Source organism: Grampus griseus (genome assembly GCF_964374135.1).
Source record: "Grampus griseus genome assembly, chromosome: 3".
In the NCBI taxonomy this organism is placed as follows: domain Eukaryota; kingdom Metazoa; phylum Chordata; class Mammalia; order Artiodactyla; family Delphinidae; genus Grampus; species Grampus griseus.
The window spans coordinates 56,787,027-56,806,295 of record NC_139019.1 but is presented as its reverse complement, the minus strand read 5'-3'; the positions used below and the strand labels follow the sequence as shown (position 1 = coordinate 56,806,295).

General features: G+C 37.2%; 1 protein-coding gene across 1 annotated transcript in view; it reads right to left on the bottom strand.

Moving 5' to 3' along the window:
- Positions 1-19,269, bottom strand: part of FCHO2 (FCH and mu domain containing endocytic adaptor 2) — a 115,960-nt gene that overhangs the window by 4,524 nt on the left and 92,167 nt on the right. The window contains exons 20-24 of the mRNA XM_082650906.1: positions 18,920-19,031; positions 15,272-15,427; positions 14,599-14,731; positions 2,739-2,938; positions 1,931-1,995 (exon numbers count right to left, since the gene is read on the bottom strand). Of these exons, the coding sequence (XP_082507032.1) occupies positions 1,931-1,995; positions 2,739-2,938; positions 14,599-14,731; positions 15,272-15,427; positions 18,920-19,031 (666 nt within the window). The remainder of the gene's footprint in view (positions 1-1,930; positions 1,996-2,738; positions 2,939-14,598; positions 14,732-15,271; positions 15,428-18,919; positions 19,032-19,269) is intronic.

The following is a 19,269-nucleotide window of genomic DNA, read 5'->3' as shown; positions in this document are numbered from 1 at the left end:
TTCTTAACGCTTGCTCAAGCCCTCCTTAAACTTTTACAGTTCTTGATATGCAAAATTCAATTCTGTGAAAGTTCCACCACAGGCCAAGAGCAGCCACCTTGGCAATCCTTAGACTTTAGAATTATTTCCTGTCCCTCTTCTGGGCATAAAGGCAAAATAGAAATAGATTTCTGTTTTACAGTATTCTAATTTGGAGATGTTTTTTTTAAAGGCTGACTAACAAAATCAGAACCACATTTATAAGATGTTTCCATTTCCTCACACAGACACTCTGATACCTGAACAGCAGAGGGAAACTATTAATATATCTGGTGAGAAAATCTGTGTCTTATTTTTAAGAGAACAAACTCCTTTCTTGGTAAATATTTACAATAATACTGTTTCATTAAATATGGGGAAAATATACCCTTTCTTCCTTGCTAACTGGTTGTAAACCCTCAATTCAAGTAGCATTTCTGGTTTACTTCCAGTTTCAACTAGGAATTTCAGTTTTGTCTCCCATAGCCATACAGTTAGAGTAAAAATCAGTACAGTTTACCACCTGAAAATAGGCAACCTTTAAGTACCAAACAGGAACAAAGGAACTAGAGATTAGCTAGGTTATTTCATACAATGTGTTGTTCTCTAGTAGTAAAAGTCTGGTTCAGCACAGCAGGTCTGAATGAACAGACAATACAAGGTATGTTCCTGGACTTTTATGCAGAAATATCTATGAGAAAAACTACTGATGATATGTTTTACATTTTGATCACATTATGCTTAAAATGTTTAAAAGGAAAAAGCTGAGCAAAACTTGAAACGCCAAAAAACCCTACTTAATAGGAAAAGTAACTGGAGATTAATTAGGCATTCAAAAGAGGGCAGGAGAACTCTCCTTTGATTAAGAGAAACTACAAATAAAATGTTAAAGACTTGGGCTTCTCTGGTGGCACACTGGTTAAGAATCTGCCGGCCAATGCAAGGGGGACAAGCCCTGGTCCGGGGAGATCCCACATGCTGTGGAGCAACTAAGCCAGTGCGCCACAACTACTGAGCCTGCACTCTAGAGCCCACAAGCCACAACTACTTAGCCCACGTGCTGCAACTACTGAAGCCTGCGCGCCTAGAGCCCGTGCTCCACAACAAGAGAAGTCACCGCAATGAGAAGCCTGCGCACCGCAACGAAGAGTATACCCCACTCGCGGCAACTAGAGAAAGCCCGTGCGCAGCAACAAAGACCTAACACAGCCAAAAATAAATTTTGAAAAAAAGTTAAAGTCTTGACTGTCCTGGGAATTGCATTCTAAACTGAGTTAGGGGATATACTAGGAGTGATCAACTAACTCGCAGAGACTTTTTCTTTGCATTGGGAACATAGATGCAGACATGGTGGGAGGAGGCGATTAACTTGCTTCTCCTTAAAATAATGATCACAGAATTAAAGGCTGTTGATGGTTAGTTTTAATAAGGGGAAATGACCAAGGTAAGGTTGTCCTGAGAAAGAAAAGACAGAGGGGCTTTTTAAGGCCGGGAAGCTTCTGCATGATTTCTGGGAGGCCAGGAGGACTCCAAGAATGAGCTAAAGAGTGTGTTAATTAGTATCAATTAGTTTTCAGTTTCAATTATCAGGTTACCTAGACTTCTATAAATTTACTTTATTAGGTATCTTCTCTTAATGGTAGCAATGTGAACATAAGAAGCATTTATATAATATTTATAAAGCTATAGCAAAACATTATTTTTCTCAGAGAAAGCATATTCAATCTAGAAGAAAAAAAATGTGTTCTGAATCTCAACTGGTCCACTCTTATTATAAGGTATTAACTTCCACCTAGTGGTCAGTTTTAGAACTGAAGGCATGAAATTCCAGGAGAAAATTTTCCATAAACATGCCTAAAAAATCCATGTGACATCACATTATAAACAACAAAAAAACCATGCACACACTTACCTCTATTTTCTGATTTTTCTGAAATACCAGAGAGTTTCCAAAAGGCTTTCATCTGTTCTGCATTCCTGTAAGAACAAATGTTTTCAGATAATGTGCCTAGTACAGTACCTTGTACATAAGTGAACACTCAATAAATACATTTTAAATATTCCACTAGAACTATGGTGCTAGATTTACTTTGAATAGTATCACCTGGTGAAAATGTGTTTATGAGTAATACAAATATAGTATTGTCTTTATAAATGGATATTTACCAAATTATGTAAATTCTTTTCATTTCTACTGATCAGAGAAAGGAAAACAATGCATAGGTGACCCAGTACCTTCATTGCTCAAGGAAAACACAGTTTTATTACTAAACGGTGAAGCAAATATCAACGAAGAGTGGTTAGAGTCTATACTAATATTAATGGAGGGAACAAGAGAGGTAGTTAAGAGATGTAAAAAATAATACTAAAGACTAACCAGATAGGTGTTCCTATAGATATGCTAGATGCTATATTTAATCCTATAAAATAATAATTATCTTTATTTTTAAAATGAAAAAAAAAGAAAGTTTAGAGAAATTACATACTTTGCCTAAGGGTAAAGTTGTATTGAATCATTCGAGTCTGGGTGGGGACAGCAAGACTAGTTTACTTTGGGTTGCGGCTACCGTAGTGTGACTAGTAAAATGTACAGTACCTTTTATAGCATGGTTTCTTTGGGAAAGTACACTAACTTATAAGACAACTTTCAGAACTTAGGTTCTAAGACTGAGGGATTGCAACAGAAACTTAGTAGGAATTCAGAAATCTACTTAATTTACCATATTGCAGGGGGAAGGGACTGCATGTTTGTGACTCCTCCATCCACTGGTACCACCACCTGTACGTTGGAAAGCACACTTGGTGTCACCATAGCTTCTGGGTTGTACTTATAATCCACTCTAAGATCTGTGGTGCCGGCACTACATTTCCAATATGTTGCGAGATTTAGAGGAGTGGACTGAATACCATTTGATGATACCTTTAAAGAGAGAAGAAAACAAACAATTGCCTTTGACCTAAAAAAGTAAACAAGTCATGTTAATGACATATACTTGAACACAAGAGCTCACACATTCAAAAATAATAATGAGGGAGCTGTCTTTTGCTAGGCGGAGTGAAGCAGGCTCATCTCACAGGCATAAGTGTGGACCTGGGACTATTTACATCAAAATTTCTGTGGTGCTTGTTTAAAATGCACATCCCACTGGCTCCAAATGCAGAAAATCTGGAGGCACTGGTGATATAGGGGTTAGTATAGCTGCCTTCCAAATGCAGAAGATCTGATTCAACTGCTTAGGTACAGGGCACAGAAATCAGCGTGTTATGTGATTCTTATTTATGCATGTAACGTTTGAGAACCTCTCAACATTCAACATAGAATTCTAAGATTCTTTATAAGAATTCAGATTTAAAACAGTTAGAAAAACTGGATCGCCATGCAGTTCTGCAAGCCTGGAGTTAGAATACTTCCAACTTGAAATGTTTAATTTTAATCACATGAACCACAGTAAATGGTGCAATTCCTTCCAATTCTTCAGTTCCTTGCTCAAATGACTTACTCCTTTTCAATGAGATTTATTATATTGAAAACTGTATTTTCACTCTTCCTTACCTTACTCTACAGACTTTCCTTTCTCCATAGCACAACATACATTATTTACTTACTATGTTTACTGTCTATTTCCCTATGCTACTCACAGCAATTAGCAAGCACTGAATAATAAATATTTGCTGAATGAATGATAAATACTTGGAATAAACTTTAAGCCAACGTTAAGTGGCAGCACTTTTTTATCCTTTAAAGTATTTATTTACTAGAAACATAAGCCATTTTAATACAATTACCCTATTAAAAATTCAAATAAGACATAAATATATGAAATAGGAAATTCTTCTCTTGGCATTCTTACTCCCCACTGTTTTTAATTTTTAAATTTTATTTTTACACAGCAGGTTCTTATTAGTCATCTATTTTATGCACATCAGTGTATACACGTCAATCCCAATCTCCCAATTCATCCCACCACCACCACTTCCCCCTCTTGGTGTCCATACGTTTGTTCTTTACATCTGTGTCTCAATTTCTGCCCTGCAAACTGGTTCATCTGTACCATTTTTCTAGGTTCCACATATGTGCGTTAATATACAGTATTTTTCTCTTTCTGACTTACTTCACTCTGTATGACAGTCTCTAGATCCATCCATGCACGTCTCAACAAATGACTCAATTTCGTTCCTTTTTATGGCTGAGTAATATTCCATTGTATACATGTACCACATCTTCTTTATCCATTTGTCTGTTGATAGGCATTTAGGTTGCTTCCATGACCTGGCTATTGTAAATAGTGCTGCAATGAACATTGGGGTGCATGTGTCTCTTTGAATTATGGTTTTCTCTGGGTATATGCCCAGTAGTGGGATTGCTGGGTCATATGGTAATTCTATTTTTAGTTTTTTAAGGAACCTCCATACTGTTCTCCATAGTGGCTGTATCAATTTACATTCCCACCAACAGTGCAAGAGGGTTCCCTTTTCTCCACACCCTCTCCAGCATTGGTTGTTTGTAGATTTTCTGATGATGCCCATTCTAACTGGTGTGAGGTGATACCTCATTGTAGTTTTGATTTGCATTTCTCTAATAATTAGTGATGTTGAGCAGCTTTTCATGTGCTTCTTGGCCATCTGTATGTCTTCTTTGGAGAAATGTCTATTTAGGTCTTCTGCCCATTTTTGGATTGGGTTGTTTGTTTTTTTAATATTGAGCTGCATGAACTGTTTATATATTTTGGAGATTAATCCTTTGTCCACTGATTCGTTTGCAAATATTTTCTCCCATTTTGAGGGTTGTCTTTTCACCTTGTTTATGGTTTCCTTTGCTGTGCAAAAGCTTTGAAGTTTCATTAGGTCCCATTTGTTTATTTTTGTTTTTATTTCCATTACTCTAGGAGGTGGATCAAAAAAGATCTTGCTGTGATTTATGTCAAAGAGTGTTCTTCCTATGTTTTCCTCTAAGAGTTTGATAGTGTCCAGTCTTACATTTAGGTCTCGAATCCATTTTGAGTTTATTTTTGTGTGTGGTGTTAATCTTACTCCCCACTGTTAACATCATGGTACATATACTTCCAAACTTTCTAGGGATGCAAACATAGATCTGTCTCATTCTTTTAAATGGCCACAATAATTAATTTAATCAATCTCTTCCTCTGTGGATGTGTACTTAGGTGGTTTCCAAGCAATGCTGCAGTGAATATCCTTTCTACCTTCCCCCCACCACCTCCGCCCTCTAATTTGTGTGATTTCCAAAGAACAGATTTCTGGAACTGGAATTGTTGAGTTAAAGGTTACATATACTCAATGATCTAACAGAGTTACCTTCTAAGAGGTTCTATTAATTCGTACTCCTATCAACAAGTGGTCACACCTCTCCTAATAGAGCAGTCTTTTTCATTTTTGTCCATCTAATGAGGACTAAAACTTGTATCTCACTGTTGTCTTAATATTCATTGTTCTGATTACTACTGACATGGAGCATCTTTCCGTAAGGTAGCTACTGAGTTATTCATCTTCTATTTCTAATTTATGAGGGCTCTTCGGTCTATCTTGCAATATTACACATGCTTTTCCCTCAGGTTAAATACTGATTCTGTTTAAGGGTTTGTGTGTTTTAACCAAACATCTTATAAACACACGTATTTCTTTCTTTTTGTCTCAAGTATCTCATTCTCTTATTGCATGACTTCTGGGTTTTGTACTGTATTCAGAAAGGTCTTCCACACTTCAAAATTAAAATATGTAATAAACATTTATAACACATATACAACACACATGCATACATACCCACAGACATATATATATATATATATTCATCCATGCTTTATTTTCGTATCTTTACGGCTTCATTTATTATTATTAAACCTTTGATACATGCAGATTTTATTTTGGTTAAAGGTATAAGCTAGGGATTCAGCTGAATTTTTTTCCCCAAATCTCCAGCCTGCTGCCCCAGTATCATTTACTGAAAAATTCATCATTTCCACATTGTCTTGAAATGCTACTTTGTCGTAGCAAGAATTTTCCATTTATTCTTAGATCTATTTCTGGATACTCTAATCTGTTTCATTCATCTGGCCATCTATTGTTCCAAACTATTTTAAATACTGTTGGCTTACAAAGTTTTCCCATTAAAACTAAAACATTACTCCACACTGCTGTTTAAAACATTTCTTAACTTAATTTTCTGAGCTTTATTCTTCTGAGAACTTGAAAATACTGTCAAGTCTCCAGACACAAATATATAAACACCTCCACTGAGTTTCTGATCAGGATCACATTAAATTTATAAGCTAATTTAGAAACAGCTAAGCTTTCTAGAATATGAGTCTTCCTTTAAATAAAGTATACCATTCTAACTATATTCAAGGCAGCAGAGATGATGTTACGTTTCTTAACCAGTTTAAAAAAATTTTTGTGTCTTCATTGTAGCTACAGGAGAGGATGCTGTAATACATCTTTAAAAAGATTTTTTTTAATTGAAGTATAATTGACACGTAACACTATATTAGTTTCAGGTGTACAGTGTAGTAATTTGATATTTATATACATTGTGAAATGATCACCACAGTAAGTCTAGTTACCCTCTGTCACCATACATACAAAGTATTTTTTTCCTGTGGTGAGAACTTTTAAAATATACTCTTAGCAACTTTGAAATATGCAATACAATATTATTAACTTTGGACACCATGCTGTACATTACATCCCCATCACTTATTTATTTTATAACCATTAGTCTGTAACTTTTGACCCCCTTCATCCATTTCACCCACCCCTAACCCCCTGCGCCTCTAGCAACCACCAATCTGTTCTCTGTATCTATGAACTTGGTCTGGTTTGTTTTTTAGATTCCACACATAAGTGAGATCATACCGATCTCTGTCTTCCCTTTCTGACTCATTTCATTTAGCATAATGCCCTCAAGGTCCATCCATGTGGTTGCAAACGGAAGGTTTCATTCTTTTTTAATGGCTGAATAGTATTCCATTGTATATATACAGCAAATCTTATTTATCCATTCATTTATTGATGAACCCTTGGGTTTTTCCATATCTTGGCTACTGTAAATAACACTGCAATGAACACTGGGGTCCAAAAATCTTTTCAAGTTAGTATTTTCATTTTCCTCGGATAAATACCCAGAAGCGGAATTGCTGGATCATACGGTAGTTCTATTTTTAATTTTTGGAGGAACCTCCAAACTGTCTTCCATAGTGACTACATCAATTTACAATCCCACCAACAGTGCACAAGGGCTCCCTTTTCTCTACATCCTTGTCTTTTTGATGACAGCCATTCTCACAGGTGTGAGATGACAGCTTATTGTGGTTTTGGTTTGCATTTCCTGATCATCAGTGATGTTGAGCAACTTTTCATGTATCTTTTGGCCATCTGTGTGTCTTCTTTGGAAAAATGTCTATTCAGATCCTCTGTCCACTTTTAAAATCAGATTGTTTGTTTTGCTATTGAGTTGTATGTTCTTTATATATTTTGGATATTAACCCCTTATCAGATATATTGTTTGCAAATAATCTTCTCCCATTCAGTACACTGCCTTTCCGTTTTGTTGATGATGTTCTTTGCTGTGCAGAAGCTTTTTAGTTTAATGTAGTCCTGCTTGTTTAATTTTGCTTTTGTTGCCTTTGCTTCTGAAGTCAAATCCAGAAAATGATCACCAAGGCTGATGTTAAGAACCTTACCACCTATGTTTTCTTCTATGAGTTTCAGGGTTTCAGGTCTTGCATTCAAGTCTTTAATTCACTTTGAGTCAGTTTTTGTGTATGGTGTAAGACAGTAGTCTAGTTTCATTCTTTTGCATGTGGCTATTTAGTTTTCCCAATACTATTTTTTTTTTTAACATCTTCCCAATACTGTTTATTGAAGAGAGTGTCCTTTCCCCAATGTTTATTTATTCTTGGCTCCTTTTGTCATAAATTAATTGAGCATGTATGTGTGGGTTTATTTCTGAACTCTCTATTCTGTTCCATTGATCTATTTTTCTATTTTTTTGCCAATACCATCTTTTGATTACTATACCTATGTCATATGGTTTGAAATCAGGGAGTGTGATGCTTTTTGTTCTTTCTCAAGATTGCTTTGGCTATTTGGGGTCTTTTGTGATTCCATACAAATTTTAGGATAGTGCATTCTATTTCTGTGAAAAATTGCCAGTGGAATGTTAACAGTTATTGCATTAAACCTGTGATTGCTTTTGGGTAGTATGGATATCTTAACAATTTTAATTCTATCGATGAGCATGGAATATCTTTTCATTTAGTTTTGTCTTTATTTCATCACCGTCTTATAGTTTTCAGTGTACAGGTCTTTCACCTCTGTGGTTGAATTTATTCCTAAGTATTTTATTCTTTTTGATGCAATTGTAAACGGGATTATTTTCTTAATTTCCTCTGCTAGTTCATTAGTTCATACAGATTTTTATATATTTTGTATTTTGCAACATTACTGAATTCATTTATTATTCAGTTTATTCATTATTCATTATTCTAAGTTTTTTTTCTTATGGAGTCTAAAGGTTTTCTACATATGATATGTCATCTGCAAAGAGTGATAATTTTACTTCTTCCTTTCTAATTTGGATGCCTTTTCTTTTTCTTGCCTAATTTATCTGGCTAGAACTTTAATACTATGTTGAATAAAAGTGGTGAGAGTAGGCATCCGTGTCTTGTTCCTGATCTTAGAAGAAAATCTTTCAGATTTTCACCACTGAGCATATTAAGCTATAGGCTTGTCATATACGGCATTTATTATGTTGAGGTATGTTCCCTCTATACCCACTGTGTTGGGAGTTTTTATCATAAATGGATGTTTATATTTTGTCAAATGCTTTTTCTGTAATCCACTGAGATCATACGATTTTCATCTTCATTTGTTAATGTGGTGTATCATGTTGCTTGATTTCTGGATGTCAAACCATCCTTGCATCCCTGGAATAAATCCCACTTGATCATGGTGTATGACCCTTTTAAAGTATTGTTGCAGTTTGTTCGCTAATATTTTGTTGAGGATTTTTGCATCTATGTTCATCAGGGATATCAGCCCATAATTTTTTCTTGTAGTGTCCTTGTCTGGTTTATCGGGGTAATGCTGGCCTCATAAAATGAGTTTGGAAGTGTTCCCTCCTTTTCTATTTTTTGGGAAGAGTTTGAGAAGAATTGCTATAATTCTTTTAATGTCTGGTAGACTTTGGTAGTTAAACCGTTTGATCCCGGACTTTTGTTTTTGGAAGGTTTCTGATTATGGATTCATATCTCCTTACTAGTAATCTATTCATATTTTCTACTTCTTCATGATTCAGTATTGGAAAACCGGCTGTATGTTCCTAGAAATGTATCCATTTCTTGTAGGTTGTTGGCAATTTGTTGGCATATAATTGTTCATAGTAGTATCTTATGAATCTCTGTATTTCAGTGGTATTAGTTATAACAGCTCCTCCTTCATTTCTGATTTTATTTGAGCCCTCCTTTTTTCTTGGTGAGTCTAGATAAAGGTTTGTCAATTTTGTTTACCTTTTCAAAGAACCAGCTCTTAGTTTCATTGATCTTTTTAGTCTCTAATTATTTCTGCTCTTATCTTTGTTATTACCTTCCTTCAACTAACTTTGGGCTCCGTTTGCTCTTCTTTTTCTAGTTACTTGAGGTGTAAAGTTAAGTTGTTTGAGATTATTCTTGTTTCTTGAGGTAGGCATGTATCACTATGAACTTCCCTCTTAGAAATGCTTCTGCTGCATCCCATGAATTTTTGGTATGTTGTATTCCCATTTTCATCAAAGTATTTTTTGATTTCTCCTTTGATTTCTTCATTGACCTGTTGGTTACTCAGTAGCATACTGTTTAATCTATCCATATTTGTGATTTTTCCAGTCTTCTTCTTGTAACTGATTTCTAGTTTCATACCACTGTGGTCCTAAAAGAGATGCTTGATATGACTCCAATGTTAAATTTATTATGACTGGGCTTCCCTGGTGGCACAGTGGTTGAGAGTCCGCCTGCTGATGCAGGGGACATGGGTTCGTGCCCCAGTCCGGGAAGATCCCACATGCCGCGGAGCGGCTGGGTCCATGAGCCATGGCCACTGAGGCTGCGTGTCCGGAGCCTGTGCTCCGCAGTGGGAGAGGCCACGGCAGTGAGAGGCCCACGTACCGCAAAAAAAAAAAAAAAATTTATTATGACTTGTTTTTTAACCTAATATATGATCCTGGAGAATGTTCCCTATGCAGTTGAGAAGAATGTGCACTCTGCTGCTTTTGGATGGAATGTTTTCTGTATATCTGTTAAGTCCATCTGGTCTAACATGTCATATAAGGCTGATGTTTCCTTACTGATTTCTGTTGGGATAACTTTTCTATTAATAAAAGTGAGTATTAAGGTCCCCTACTATTACTGTATTGCTGTCTATTTCTCCCTTTAGGTCTCTTAATATTTGCTCTATATATTTAGTTGCTCCTATGTAGGGTGCATAATTATTATTTTTTTTGGGGGGGTGCATAATTAATAAATGTTAAACATCTTCTTGTTGAATTGACACCTTTATCAATATGTAATGCCCTTCTTTGTCTCTTATTACAGTCTCTGTTTTAGTCTGTGTTTTTCTGGTATAAGTATAGCTACCCAAGCTTTCATTTGGTTTCTGTTTGCACGGAACATCTTTTTCCATCCCTTCAACTTTCATTCTGTGTGTGTCCTTACATCTGAAGGGAGCATCTTATAGGCAGTATATAAATAGGTCTTATTTTTTTAATCCATTCAGCCACTCTATGTCTTTTGATTGGAGAATTTAGTCCATTTACAATTAAAATAATTATTGACAGGTATGTATTCACTGCATATTGTTAATTATTTTCTGGCTGTTCTGTTCTCTTTCTTTGTGGTTTGATGACTTTAGTGGAATGGTTAATTTCTTTCTCATTATCTTTTGTGTATCTGCTATAGTTTTTGCTTGGTTGTTACCATGAGGCTTACATATAACAACCTACATAACAGTCCATTTTAAGCTGCAAACAACTTAAGTTTGAATGCATTCTAAAGGTCTGCATTTTTACTCCCCCTCTATTTTCTGTTTTTGATGTCACATTTTACATCTTTGTATCTTGTGTATCCCTTCACTAATTATTGGAGTTATTTTTACTATTTTTGTCTTTTTCCTTTTACTATTTTCACTCTACGTGATTAATCCACTACCTCTACTATATATTTACCTTTACCAGTGAGATTTATACTTTCATACTTTTGTTACTAATTGGTGCCCTTTTCAGCAAAGAAGTCCCTTTAACATTTCTTGTAAGGCTGGTTTATTGGTGATGAACTCCTTTAGGTTTTGCTTGCCTGGGAAACTCCTTATCTTTCTTTCAACTCTGAGCAATAACTCTGCCAGGTAGAGTATCCGTGGTTAGAAGTTTACTTTGAATATATCCCTTCTGGCTTGCAAAGTTTCTGCTGAAAAGTCTGCTGATGGTCTTATGAGAGCTCCCTTGGTTTTTCTCTTGCTGCTTTTAAGATTCTTTTTTTAAACTTTTGACATTTTTTTTTTTAATGTTGAGCCTTCTTTTAATTCATTATTATTTTTTTAATTTTTGACTGTGTTGGGTCTTCGTTTCTGTGCAAGGGCTTTCTCTAGTTGTGGCAAGCAGGGGCCTCTCACTGTCATGGCCTCTGTTGTTGAGAAGCACAGGCTCCTGACGCACAGGCTCAGTAGTTGTGGCTCATGGGCCTAGTTGCTCTGCGGCATGGGGGAGCTTCCCAGACCAGGGCTCTAACCTGTGCCCCTTGCATTAGCAGGCAGATTCTCAACCACTGCGCCACCAGGGAAGCCCTAAACTTTTGACATTTTAATTATAATGTGTCTTGGTGTGGGTCTCTGGGCTTCCTGGATCTGAATGTTTGTTTCCTTCCCCAGGTTAGGGAAGTTCTCAGCCATTATTTCTTCAAGTAAGTTTTCAGTCCCTTTATCTCTATTCTCCTTCTGGGACAGTTATAATGTGTATGTTAATTTGCTTGATGTTGTCCCATAAGTCCTGTAAGCTATCTCTGCTTTTTAAAATTCTTTTTTCTTTTTGCTGTTCGGATTAGGTGAGTTCCACTGCCCTGTCTTTGAGTTCACTGATCCTTTCTTTGCTTCATCTAGTCTGCTGTTGAACCCCTCCAGTATATATTTCAGATCAGTTATTGTATTCTTCAGCCCAGTGACTTCCATTTGTTACTTTCTTAGGTTTTCTATTTCTTTGTTGAAGTTCTCACTGTGTTTATCCATCCTTTTTCCAAGTGAGGTGAGCATTTTATGACCATTACTTAGAACTCTTTATAAGGTAAATTACTTATCTCTGTTTCGTTAAGGTGTTTTTCTAAGGTTTTGTCTTGTTCTTTCTTTTAGAATATATTCCTGTTTCCTCATTTTACTTGATTTTCTGCACTTCTTTGTATTAGATGAAATAGCCACCCCTTCCAGTCTTGAAAGAGTAACCTCGTGTAGGAGATGAACCTTATTGTTCAACCTCGCCTTAGCTCTTGGTTGCCTCTCAAACCTCTGTGATCGTCCAAGCAGACTATTTTATATTTAATAGCTCCTAATTGTCAAGGGTGTGCCAAGACCTGGCAGTGTTTCAAAGCAGGAAATCTGCCAGCACATAGATTCAGACTGACTAGGAAGCTAGACCCTCAGGCAGCAGCTTTTAAAGTATGCAAATACATATAGTTCTGTGAGATTGAATACAAATGTTAGCCCTGCTGGCCACCAGAACAGGTGATCTGGAGGTGTCCCCTGGGTGACAGTCATAAAAATCAGGGCTCTAGACGAGTGTGTAAGTTCCTTTCTGGGAGATACTGATGAGCTGTAGCAAGGCAGAGGGAGAGTGAATTGACTGCATTCCCCCAGGCTATGTTCCCTAAGAGCATATCTGGAGATCCCTAGATGTGTGTCAGACCAGAAGCCTGCCCCTTAGGCTGCTGCCCCAGGCCAAGCAAATGGGTCTCTTTCACAGAAACAGTACGGGTGTTTTTCAGTCTGCTTTCTGTGCATTGCCCTGGGGGCAGTAGCCTACCAAAAACTGTCTCACTGATTGTTATAGTCCTGTGGGACCCAGAAATGCAAGCTCCCCTGGCCTCTAGAGCCAGGAGATCAAGGGTGTCCCCTGGGCTGCAGCTGCAAAAACTGGGGCACCAGACATCTATAAAAACTCCCCTCTTGGAGATACTGGTGTCACAGAAGAGAGTGCAAAGATGACACCCACTGAGGAAGGGGGAAAGAGGTCTTGAATAAAAAGCCAGTTTTAGCATGAGAGAGGGAGAGCCCACTGGTTGGAGTGTAAAGATGGCATCCACCAAGAGAAAAGGTCTATAGTAAAAAAATAAATAAAGTGGTGCTTGCTGGCTTTAGCAAAGTAGATGGAGCAAGTAAAAGAGGTGCCCTCCAGCACCTCACTCCCTGGAGAGTATCTCAACACGCCCCGGCCCCTCAAGCCCATGCTTTAAGATCAGCTAATGAATCTCTTTCACATGCAGCCTGTGCACTTCTCAAATGGCCGCTTGCATGCTGGGACCTAGGGTGCTTGAGTTTGCATGCAAGCCCTTTAAAGCCGTTTCTCAGATCTCTACAGCCCTCTGGTTCCTGTGGATACGAGCTCCACTGGTTTTCAAAGCCAGATGTTTTAGGGACTCGTCTATCAAGTGCAGGTCTCAAAAGATGGGGTGTCCATGCGGGTTACAAACTCTTTGTTCCTCAGGGAGAAGCTCCAGATTTGTGAGTTCCATCCAGATGGTGGGTTGCCATGATGGGTTGAAGCTTATGGTGAGACCGTGTCTCAGCCTCTCCTACTCGCCTCAGTGTGGCCCTTTTCTCACTGGCTGATGTGAAGGAGCTGTTTAGCTATCTTTCAGGTCCCTTTCAGAGGGAACTGTTCCACATGTATCTGTATATACACCATGTTGGTGTATCCACGGGAGAAGGTGAGTTCAGGATCTTCCTATACCATCTTGGACTACCTCTCCAGATCTAATTAGTTTTTTTATTGTGAATATCTTTCTCCATTAGTTTTCCTAACTGGTTGTTTTGAAAGCCATTAATTTTTGTATTAATTTTTTAAATGACCACTTTGCTAAATTCTCCTGCATTAGTTTTTCAGTTGATTCTCTTGAGTTTTCCAGAAATATATCACCTGTAATTAATATTATTTTTATATCTTCCTTTCCAATATTTATCACCACTTATTTTATTCTCCTGTCTAACTCTACTAACAAACACATCCAGAAAAATCTTATACACTAACAGGAATAATGACTGTCCTGACTTTCAATGCTTTAGGTATTTCATTATTAAGACTGATATGCTGGTCTTTTCAGGTGAAGGACATTCATATATTTATATTTGCTCAGTAGTTTAATTGGTAATAGATAGACAGTGAATTTGATCAAATTGGCCAAAATCTCCAGAGGCTTATTAAGAGATTTTTTGATTTTGAAACATCCTTGCATTGCTGGAATGAACTTCACTTGGCCATGACATATTATTCATTTAATGATATGCAAGACTGTTTGTTAATATTTTAATTAAGGATTTTTATAAGATGACACTCACCTGATACTTTAATACATCTACATTATAATAAGAAGCAGCTGGATTCTGCTCTGATAGCTTCTTGAGGTAGATAGTAAGAGCTTGCATGTTCATCCAAAAATCTTTTGTGTTAGAATCACATTGTGATGGATCACTGTATATATAAGAAATATTTTCATTATTATTTATTATTATTTCATATTTACTTATTTATTTATCTTTATCCTCTGCCTCTCTGTAGTAATTTGGTGACCTGGCAAAGACCAGTAGAAATGAACCAAAAGATGGGATGAGGTAAAACTAAACTTAGGGGATAAAGAATGGAACATAGCAGAAAGTTGCCTTAAAGATGAGAAGATGTACAGCAGAGAAGGATTTAACAATGGCTACTACCACCCACCAGCACAAACAAAACAAAGACAGCAGAATCCTATTTAATCATAATAAATAATTTTGATAGTCTTCAAATTGAATCACTGTTGCTTTGAAGAAGAAAGAAAAAATTTCTTAAAAAGAAATTTCACCTTCAAAACAAAAGTACACAAGCCTGGGGATTTCCCTGGTGGTCCAGTGGTTAAGACTCTGAACTTCCACCACAGGGGACACAGGTTCGATCCCTAGTCAGGGAACTACAATTCCACATTGCCCCACAGTGTGGCCAAAAAATTTTAAAAAAACTGAAAAGTACACAAACCTGAACACAAGTTGTGCATTTGGAAGAATCTGTTCTAGTCTGTTGATATTTTTCACCCTGAAGCAGAGCACAGCTGGGGATGGATTACTAGTGAAGACTTTAATAACTCCGCTTGGAAATGATATTGTCATGTCACCAGTGATCTTCACAATACACCTGGAAGTAGGCATTTTGAAAAATTTAAATAGTTTAAATAAGGCATTTTAACCTCCATTTAAAGCATATTTAGTTTTAAAAGGGCTTTATATATATAACCTTTTATCATAATTACCATGAATTATTTTTTCAATTATAAAAAATGATTCTATGTGAAATGATATATTCATCTAACACCAGTTTTTCCTAGAATTAAATTCCAAACACAAATGGAAGCACACTGATAATACTCCTTCACTTGTTTGCTAAAACCATCCCTGGCTGTCTCATAAGGACACTGTTTCCCTAGTAACACTATCCCCATTTTTCCTCCAAACCCCACAAAGCACTGAGCCTGATGGTGGCAGTGGTAGATGTCCTCCTTGCTTCTCATTGCCTCTTACAACTCTATATTCCTTCTTCCTTCTGAAAAACCACCAGCTTCATTTGAAACTCACACCATCAGATTACACTACTCGCTATCCCAACCCTCCAAGTCATCTTCAACATTCCCTTTCATTTTCTGAAAATTATAGCTCCTGGCCCACTGTCAGTCTGTCTCTGCACAACTACTCCTATCATAAATTTTTAGTGATTTCAATATCCACACAGATAATCCTTTCAACACCTTGGTCACCCAGTCCTTCAGCCCCTTGCCTTCAATGATCCTGCCTTCCAGCCTACCTCAGCCATACTTCAGCCCCTCCATCATCTCAGCCTGATTCCCCACTCATCGGATAGTCTCTTCCTACTTCTCCAACTCATTCTGTCCAGTACTGCATCTCCAATCTCATCAAAAACCTCCATAATCCATTGTTCCTACCACCTTTTTCACTAATTTTCACTCTTCCTTCATATCCTCACTTCCCCCTATCTTGGGACTTCATGGTCCATCAATATACATACTCCTTTGCATAAACCCTCCCCTTGGTTCTCCCTCACTTGACTATGCTTGTTTGGCAAAACACAGTCTTAGCTAAATCCAGCTCCTCACCTACATCTATATGGCCGAACATGACTAGAGAAAAACATATAATGATATAGCCAAAACTCTCAGTTGGGCCCCCTTAGTATTACCTGGAAATTCTACATCCCCTAGCTCTTTTCATACCTTCTCCTTTCTCCTCTAACTAACTCTAACCTGCAAAATTCCCTCCCCCACCTGCAGTCAACGACTTTCCTTTAAATTTTACGGATGAAATAAAATCAGAAAAGAACTTCCTCATACTCTCACTACTAAAATCCTAATCTCCCTGACTCTAAAGGCATCCATACCTTCTGCCTTCCCTCCTGTTTCAACAGATAATCAGTCTATGCCCCTAAGGTTAACTGTACTGAAGCACATCTCCTCTTACATACTGAAGGACTTCACTCATGCAATTGTCCCCTTTCCTGTAGATTCAGTTTTTTCCATAAATATTGGATTTTTCCCATTAGCATATTGAAATGTATATCATCTTTAAAAAACCCAAAAACTAAAATTAATAAAGGCCTCCTCTGATTCTCCCATCTCTCTCCTGCTACCACCCTGTTTCTCTGCTTCTACTTAGAGCAAAATATCCTAAAAGAATTGCCTAACATTTGCGCTCTTCAAATACAGTTGTCTGTATTTGCATCATCTCCTGCTCCTGAGCGCCCTCGAAGCAGTCTACTAGAGCTGCTCTTGTGAAGGTCATTAATGACCTTCACGTTGTTAATGATCAATTTTTCTTGACCTGACGGATAGCATCAGATACAGCTTCACACCTTCTTTCATGGAAGGGTTTGTTCACTTAGTTTCTGGGACTCTGCTCTACTGGTTCTCTTCTCACCTCTCTTGTTGCTTGCTGTCCCAAACTCCATTGCTGGATGATTCTCATCCTCCTGTTTTTAAACACTGAAGGGGGCCAGGACTTAGGTTCTCATCAGATCTCTTCTCTACACCCTAATGCCCCAGGCTTTAAGTATCATGTACGAATTAATGACTACCAAATATTTTAGCCTGCACCTATCTCTGAACTCCAGAATCATGTATTCAACTATCATCAACTCAACATCCCCACTAAATTGTGTTAATAAGTACTTCAAATTTAACAATCTACTCCCTCAACAAATCTTGACAAATCTGTTTTCAAAATACATTCAGAATCTCATTACTACTCACGATCTCTTCTGCTAATACCATTATACAAGTCACCATCATCTCTCACCTGGACTTCAGTGGTTAACCCTTTCTCTCTGCATCTACTCTGGCTCCTTCTAGTTTATTCTCCATATAGCAGGCAGAGTGCTACTTCAAAAACATAAGTAACCTCATCACTCCTCTACTCAAAAGCCTCTACTTGCTTCCCACCTCACCCACAATAAATTCCAAACTCCTTACCATGGTCTACAATGCCCAGCCTGATCTGTTCCCTCTGTGGACTTATCTTTGACTACTTTCTTCCTTGTTTACTCCTACTCAGTGACATGGTGCTCTTTGCTATTTCATGACTATGCCAAGCATGCTTCTACCTCAGTCCCTTACACTTACTGGAATGCTCTTCACTCACCTATCTGCATGGCTTGCTCCTCCCTCAATGTCTTTCAAAAACAACCTCAAAAAGGTTTTCACTGATCATTCTATCTAAAATAGTAGCCCTCTGTTGTAACTGTCTATCCCCTTACCCTGGTTTATTTTTCTTCATAGCATATATCAATACCTCTCCTTTTCCTAAGTAACATTATTCATTCATCAAATATTTGAGCGCTTACTATGTGTAAGACTCTGTTGTAAGTGCTGAAGGTACTTTAGTAAACAAAAGTTCTTCTCTACAGAGCTTGCATTATCTTAAGTGAAAACTAAGAAACTTTCACAACAATGCAAGCTTATAACAGTCTTACACATATTAAGCACTCAAATATTTAATGAATGAATAATGTTATACATGAAAAATAAGGGTGGGGTGATGGTGGTGGGATGAATTGGGAGATTGGGATTGACATATATACATTAATATATATAAGATAAATAACTAATAAGAACCTGCTGTATGAAAAAATAAAATAAAATTCAAAAAAAAAAAAGAAAAATTAAGGGTGGTCATTCACCCAAAGATCATTTTCTTAATAGAAGGAGGTTAAACCAATCCTTCAAGAGTCTCCTGTAAATAGACATGCACTCTAGGTCTCTCTTGCAAACATCACACTTTCACCAAAGATATACATTAGGCCAAGATTCAGAGTTCTATCCCCATCTACGTCAGCTGCCACAATCCTGTTTTACAGACATGTCAAACAACAGATTTGTCATACTGGTCGTAAAGCCTGGGCAAAAACGTACATAAACTTAGAAAAAAGCCATCACTACTGATTATAGTGACTTCTTAAATTCGAAAGACAATATCTAAATGACTATAATTGACAGCAAAAAGCAGGTAAACAAGTAATAGAAAACTCTAATAGAGAATCAAAATGTAACTCTTAAAATTTACCACCAAGCCCCCTGCCCCTGAAACACACACACACATATACATGTATCTTTTAAAAACTAACTTGGTGGGATCTGCCCCTTTAAAGTAGGCATTAACAGATTCTGTAAGGGCGACTGCCACAGGTAAGGTGTCCTGATTTCCAAGGCTGACAGGACTGGGACCTCGTGACACACCTAGAATAAATACAATTCATTTGTTAAATCCTACAGAAAGATATTTATTAAATACCAAGACAGAGTAGACTCAAAATATTAGCTTGTCACAAGTGACTCTATTACTGGTTTCAAAGATGCCCCAAGTATAAATCTGGTTAAAAAATGGAGCATAAAACAAGTTGGACAAATAAAATATGACAGGAAAATATGTCACAGTGACTTCAATTTTAAATAGAATGACAAAGAAGGGTTGGGT